The 6611-nt window shown below is 32.8% G+C and overlaps 1 protein-coding gene across 1 annotated transcript; it reads right to left on the bottom strand.

Moving 5' to 3' along the window:
• Nucleotides 1-575: 575 nt before the first annotated feature.
• Nucleotides 576-6264, bottom strand: LOC127838152 (U-scoloptoxin(05)-Cw1a-like). The gene is made up of 4 exons (XM_052365730.1): nucleotides 6101-6264; nucleotides 4627-4710; nucleotides 3268-3327; nucleotides 576-1728 (listed from the first exon to the last, which is right to left on the bottom strand). The coding sequence occupies exons 1-4, from the start codon at nucleotides 6153-6155 to the stop codon at nucleotides 1556-1558; spliced, it is 372 nt and encodes a 123-aa protein (XP_052221690.1). The 5' UTR covers nucleotides 6156-6264; the 3' UTR covers nucleotides 576-1555.
• Between the last annotated feature and the right edge of the window lie 347 nt (nucleotides 6265-6611).

Here is a 6611-nt window from a genome sequence, read left to right as displayed (position 1 = left end):
ATAGAGGTTTGCAAAAATTTGGTGTGTGACAACGTATTGTTGGCTTCCTCAAAGTTTGTCCAAATCATGTTCTCGACCTCGTTGCCACTTTCGATGTTTAAAGGGTTAATTCAGACTTCCAGAATAAACCTTAATTATTTTGTAAACAGACATGATGCAGAGTTTTTATGTTTAATGAAAGCAGATCATGCAGACTCCGGGGTCGAAATGGCGAGGCCTTGTGGGTCTCATACAGTGATTAACCCATTTATTCCGTGTGGACTCTCCCATCCTTCTAAATTGGATCAATTTATTTCCAAAATTAGGGATGTCTAGTACATTTCTTTCTATATTAAGAATATTTCTTACAGAAATTCCTTTAAGCAAACATCGCAGACCCTGATGAGACGCCGCATCATGCGGCGACTCATCTGGGTCTACGCTGTTTGCCAAGGCATTTTTTCTAGACGCTAGACATAAATGGGTTTAAGTCGAATGCATATAGTACATGTGGTGTCGGGAATATTCTTCATTACTTGGACATAATAAAGTTCGCGTATCAGTGAACACATGTGTGTTAAACAACAAGGATCAAATATATTCATAGAAACATCTTTAATTCCATAAACTACTTTTAATTAAATATAAGAATCACAGAACAGACAACATTGTTTCAAAATGATTCATTTGCAACTTTCCATTATTTTTATTACAAAAACATCATATAATGGATATTCTAAGTGTAATCTTAAGTGGTAAAATAAAACAATGATCATAACGAGCAAAAGACATTTACATTTAATGTATTAAAAAGAAGTGAAGTACAAAATGTATGAAAAAAAAGAAAAAGATACACTCTTTATCCATACAAAACAGTTAACACAAACTGCAACATAGAATTTGATTATAATTATACGCATACTTTGAAAGAAATTAATGTTAAGGATAAATGACTTAAATTAGGTTATGCACAATGCAGTTTTTTCTTTGCGACTCCTCATGCCATTTTGAATCCATAAAACTCAACGGGATATTTCGTAAACCGTCCCGACAGAACAACAAATTATTTTTTGGTTTAATTTAAATGCAAACCTTTACTAGACAGACGTTACATATGATAATAATGTTGGGAACGTACGGTTAAACATTTTATATAAGTGTTTATTTGGTCAGATACGCCCTCATATCCTTTAAAATACAAATAAAAACACATGAAAATCATTTCACTACAATATTCAACAAGTTTTCTCTGTCAAGAAAATTTTATTTTATTTTGGCATCCACACATCTTACAAACGTATACCACAAAGCATAAAATCAAAATGATTCGTCCCAATCTTAACCCTTTTCCACTCAGGCAAGCACTTTGACGCGTGTGCAAAATAAACTTAAGACCTTTTTTTTAAATTCAAGTTTTTAAGTCATAATTCCCGACCCTTAGATACTGATGAGCAGCAAGCAGTTTACAGCTTTACCCTGAATAGAATGCGAGTTACTAGCAGGTTGCTCTGGTTTTATGCAGGGTGCTTATAACCATGTTAACTTTGATCAAGAGTGGGAAAGGGTAAAGAAGCTATTAAAATTTGACGAAGTAGACGGCGAGCGTGGCAGCCAACAGCGTTACCACGGAGACGGCCAGGTTGTTGGATCCGTTGCAGAGCTCACTCTCACAGATGCACTGCTCGACACCGTTGGACTCCTCACACTTGTTCCCACCAAGTGAAATTGGGGAGCAAGCTCTCGTTACGACTGTAAATACACATACATATTTACAGTTCAATATAAAGTTTAAAGTTTAAAGTTTTATTGACGAAGCATCCAGATGACTAAAAGCCCAAGTAGACAAAAAATGGCGTACACTGTTTACAAAGTAAGTTGTTCATGTTGATATAAACCAACTACTCGTTCCATTTACACCATACTTACATGTACCATTATCTTTTTTATAAATATCGACAGTATATCTTTAGTTAAATATGTGTAATTACGTCAAGTAATGATGTAGGTAATTAATAACAACAACATAGCAAGAATAGTGCAGTTTACATCAAATAGGTCTACATATGAAAACATGTAATACTAACCATATTTTATACTAACCCGCATGAACACAATTCATTTTATGACGCACGATAAATAAAAAAGAAAACGTGAATTTCCCACATCATGAATGTATACCCCTTGGGCCAAACGTTTCCAAAACCGTTATATATATATATATATATATATATATATATATATATATATATATATATATATATATATATATATATATATATTAGCTTACACAAACGTTATATATATATATATATATATATATAAGCTTACACAAACGGTTAAGGTCGCCGTGGTGTAATGGATATGGTGTCCGCCTTGCGACCGGGAGGTCACGGGTTCGATCCCCACCGTGGGAGCGTTCTTTAGATCTCCCCCAAAGACACCAAGTACTGGTTCTAGGCCCAGGAAACGGACTCGAGAGCGTTTATATAAGCCTAAGGCTTTCGACGCAATCGAGCTAAAATAAATAGGTTTAAACTAAACGGTTGTGAATTTTTCATTATGGCTTACGTACATATACAATTATAAAATAGCATGTACATGTATAGTACATCGCAACACACGGCAGAATAGTTACATGTTTAATGTTTCACTTATTGTAATATTGTAAAGAGCTTGAAATCATGATCCTTGAGTAAAAACTGATCATGCCATATATATAAATATAATAAAAGAATATATGTATCAGGATAAAACATTTTGATCAAGTACATGTGGGTCAAAACTTAAGTTATTTCATTCTCGAACCACACGAAAAATGTTTTTATTTATTCCTTGGAACTTATTTTAGCTTATACAGAATTTGAACTCATGACCATTGAGCCGACGCTGATCAGCATCAACAAAATTTTAATATTTCTTCTTTGAAACAACACTACCTGGAAGTGTTGGTTTTGTAACATCGCGTGTTTGTTTTTTCAAAAGTTTCTTAAACCCATGTTCTCCAGATAAAAACATAAATGACCATGAAAACGTAAGTTTCATAAACGTTAGCGTGACTTCCATCAACCATATATCAATTTTTATAAACCCTATCGCCATTTAAAAAACAAATCTTAAAAACATAACGCGGTGTTCATGTGTTATCTAATTTTGGGGACAAACTTAAGCACTGCGTTTTAAGGCTTGACCGCATTAAGCAAAATATAATCCATTGGTTTTCAATGACAGACACACAGAACTCGGATAGAAGGAAACAAGGCGCAAACAAAGACAAACAGAGAAACTTACTTCCGTTCGTTTTTGACTTTGTGCAGGCATTGCAATTTGATGAACTCTCCAAGCTTGAACCTACAAACAGATAACTTTTCAGTTTATAACAAAGTAAATGGGTTATCATGTAAATGAATCGCAGTGCGGCAGAGCGGATCTGAATGCATGTGCGTTAAGTGTCGTTCCAGATTTGCCTGTGCAGTCCACACAGGCTTATTCCCTACGCAAAGAGTGAATTTACGCTTGAAAGAGGCTTTCTATAAACCAAACAATCCACAAAAGCGGAAATAGTTGTCCCATATTAGCCTGTGCGGTCTGCATAGGCAAATCGGGGACAACACTTTATGGATATGCAAACATTATGGCCACAGAGCGAGGCTCGAAAAACCTGGCATACTTTTTGTAAATTCATCGAAGCAAGTGTTTTGTTGCATTGAGTTGAAAAAGTGTTAACAATATACATTTCTATTGAACACTTTTAAAGCGATCTGAATTTTGCTAGTTTTTTAATAAAAAAACCGACATCATTTTATTGTTCTAGCACCCCGCTTGTTTGTTGCACTCTCCTTACAGATGTGTTTTAGCATGAATCTAAAACTGGCCTTGATACAACGATCCATTAAATAGCCAGAAAGATTGTTCAAACATATTGGGCCGACAACGGCAAGAAATTTTTGTGTATATTGTTCAGCGATGTAGAAATTATAAAAATAATGGTCTGTGGATTTTTTTTAAACATTTTGTTTTTGTAGTTTCGTGTTTACGAAAAACGACTCGTATCAGTTAATTAAAATAAAGCCGATGTATCTCAATATTTTCAAAACTATTGGCAATTAAAATGTATAAAGAATTATTATTTATATGTAAAACGTTTAACGTATGGTGATGTGATGAATGGATAGGTTTAAAGAATTGTCAATTACCAGTAAAAAGAAACCTGCACCATTAAAATGCCATATATACAAACAAATTATGAAAGATTACAAGCAAACCGTCAAATGATACGTTTGCTGAGAAAAACATAAGAAGTATTATTTTATTTATAGATGTTCGTCAATAATAAATAAAACAAATATACATGTAATTCTTTGAACGTTCCGCAAATACGGATATTACTTTTATAGAGTTTAAATATGCAGCCGAACCTCACTATTTGATTGGTCGACAGATCAGCACAGAGAAATCTTCGTCGTTTAATCTCAAAGTTGATTTGTCAGAATCCTAGCAAAGGCTTTTTCAGTTTTTAATTTGTTTTACATTATTCTAACATATTAAGTATTACTTTTATGCGATTTAATATTTCAAATAACTTCACAAATAAACAAGAAATATCATATAACATAGGTTTCAATGTCAGAGGCATACAAACAGACATACTTTTTTCAAATTCGTCCGAACAGCTGTCACTATCCGAAGTACCAATGCATTGGTAACACTTGAATGCTGCATCCACTCTGGAAACTGAAACGGCAAATGTTATATGCATTTAAAATTAAAATTATGTTGAAAATATACGTTAACTAAAATAAAAACGATTTTACAGCAGTACTGTTGTCCTTACAAAAATAAGCTTTCTTTCGCATAAACCAGCTGACAAAAAACAGTTTTCATACAGTTTTAGAACCAATGAATCTCGACACCCGTTTAATAACTTGATTGCTCATCAGTGGTACTGTTATGTCATTTTTCTGCTCCCCGAAAATTTTCGGGAAGCATATAGTTGCCAGTTTGAAGTTCCTACCGTTCTTTCTTCCTTCCGTCACACTTGTGTTACCGTTTCTCATAGCACCTTCAATACTTTACCGATCTCTTTCATATTCGACGTGTAGGTACCTTGCATGGACCTCCACCTTTTGATCAGGTTTGAGGTCACTGAGGTCAAGGTCAAGGTCACCGAGGCAAATAATAGATTTTTCCGTCACACTTTTGTTACAGTTTCTCATAGCACCTTCAATACTTTACCGATTTCTTTCATATTTGGCATGTACATTGCATGGACCTCTACCTTTTGATGAGGTTTGAGGTCACTGGGGTCAAGGTCAAGGTCACAGAGGCTTATAATAGATTTTTAGGTGGTTTTTAACACATAGATAGACAAAGCGCATCATCGGGGAGCATCCATCAGTTTCACTGATATTCTTGTTTTCTTATAATGTGTATGCATCATTTACCAATTAAACTTGAAAATAAAGCAAGGAAATACTGGATGCATACGAAACTACCATTGGCAATATAACGAATTGATATTTTATTATCCCAGCTGTGAGCACAACGCGAACTAGTGTTTTTAGCCAGACAATATATTTACTTACTAGCACCTTAAAAGCGCTTTTTGTTAATATTATTAGTATTCGTCTGCTATATTTATTCTTATCATTAAAAGCAGTGGTCGAGGAATTAAATAATAATAGTAATTATAATGATAACAACAACAACAATACTAATACTACTGCTACTACTAATGAAAATAATAATTATTACTATAATTGTTATAATAATAATAATAATAATAATAATAATAATAATAATAATAATAATAATAATAATAATAATAATAAATAATAATAATAATAATAATAATAATTATAATAATAATACGAAGAAGAAGAAGAAGATTAACAATAATAATAATTAGTATTATTATTATTATTATTTTATTTTTTTTATTATTATTATTATTATTTTATTATTATTATTATTATTATTATTATTATTATATAATTATTATTATTATATAACTATTATTATTATATAATTATTACTATTATCATAATTATTATTATTATCATATTATTAAAACTGTAAGTTCCATAGTATTTGTATATTCATATAAATAAATATATGTACTAACCGCACAGCAATACTGCAAGCACGCCTGCGAGAACGAATGTATTTGTCCCAACCATATTTCCTCTTTGCTAAAAGACCAGCAACTTATGATCACTGGAAACATACCCTTGTAAAGATATACTCACGACCCGTCATTGTGTGCGCATGCGTTTCGTTAGCGGCACAACATGGTATCCAAGCACTGCAACAAATTGTAACCAAGCACTGCAAAACACAACCAAACATGTTTGTATTTGCCTACACATCTCCACGTTTAATCTCTGGATATTTCGCTTTCTTCTAATCCAATGTAAAATCATTATTTTTTAACCCATATGGTGAGTATTCATGGATTGTATGGGTTCATAATAAATACTAAGGGCTTTGGAATTGGAACCATATTTTTAATGGATAAAATTCATCTGATTTTCAAACCTCTTTCAAAACTTGAATCGATATTTCCGCTTGCGTTCACCTATTCAAGTACACCATAAAAGCAGGCTTATTAAGAATACACCTTTCACAGTGAAAGA

The sequence above is a fragment of the Dreissena polymorpha genome, chromosome 7, assembly GCF_020536995.1.
Source record: "Dreissena polymorpha isolate Duluth1 chromosome 7, UMN_Dpol_1.0, whole genome shotgun sequence".
NCBI lineage: Eukaryota > Metazoa > Mollusca > Bivalvia > Myida > Dreissenidae > Dreissena > Dreissena polymorpha.
This window is presented reverse-complemented; position numbering and strand designations above follow the sequence as displayed.

Bases quoted from the DNA above. Each gene is read 5' to 3' on its own strand.
- LOC127838152 (XM_052365730.1), bottom strand. From the start codon at position 6,155: ATGGTTGGGACAAATACATTCGTTCTCGCAGGCGTGCTTGCAGTATTG. The intron at 4,711-6,100 runs GTTAGTACATAT...TTGCCGTTTCAG, and splicing joins GCTTGCAGTATTGCTGTGCG to TTTCCAGAGTGGATGCAGCA. The intron at 3,328-4,626 runs GTATGTCTGTTT...ATCTGTTTGTAG, and splicing joins TTCGGACGAATTTGAAAAAA to GTTCAAGCTTGGAGAGTTCA.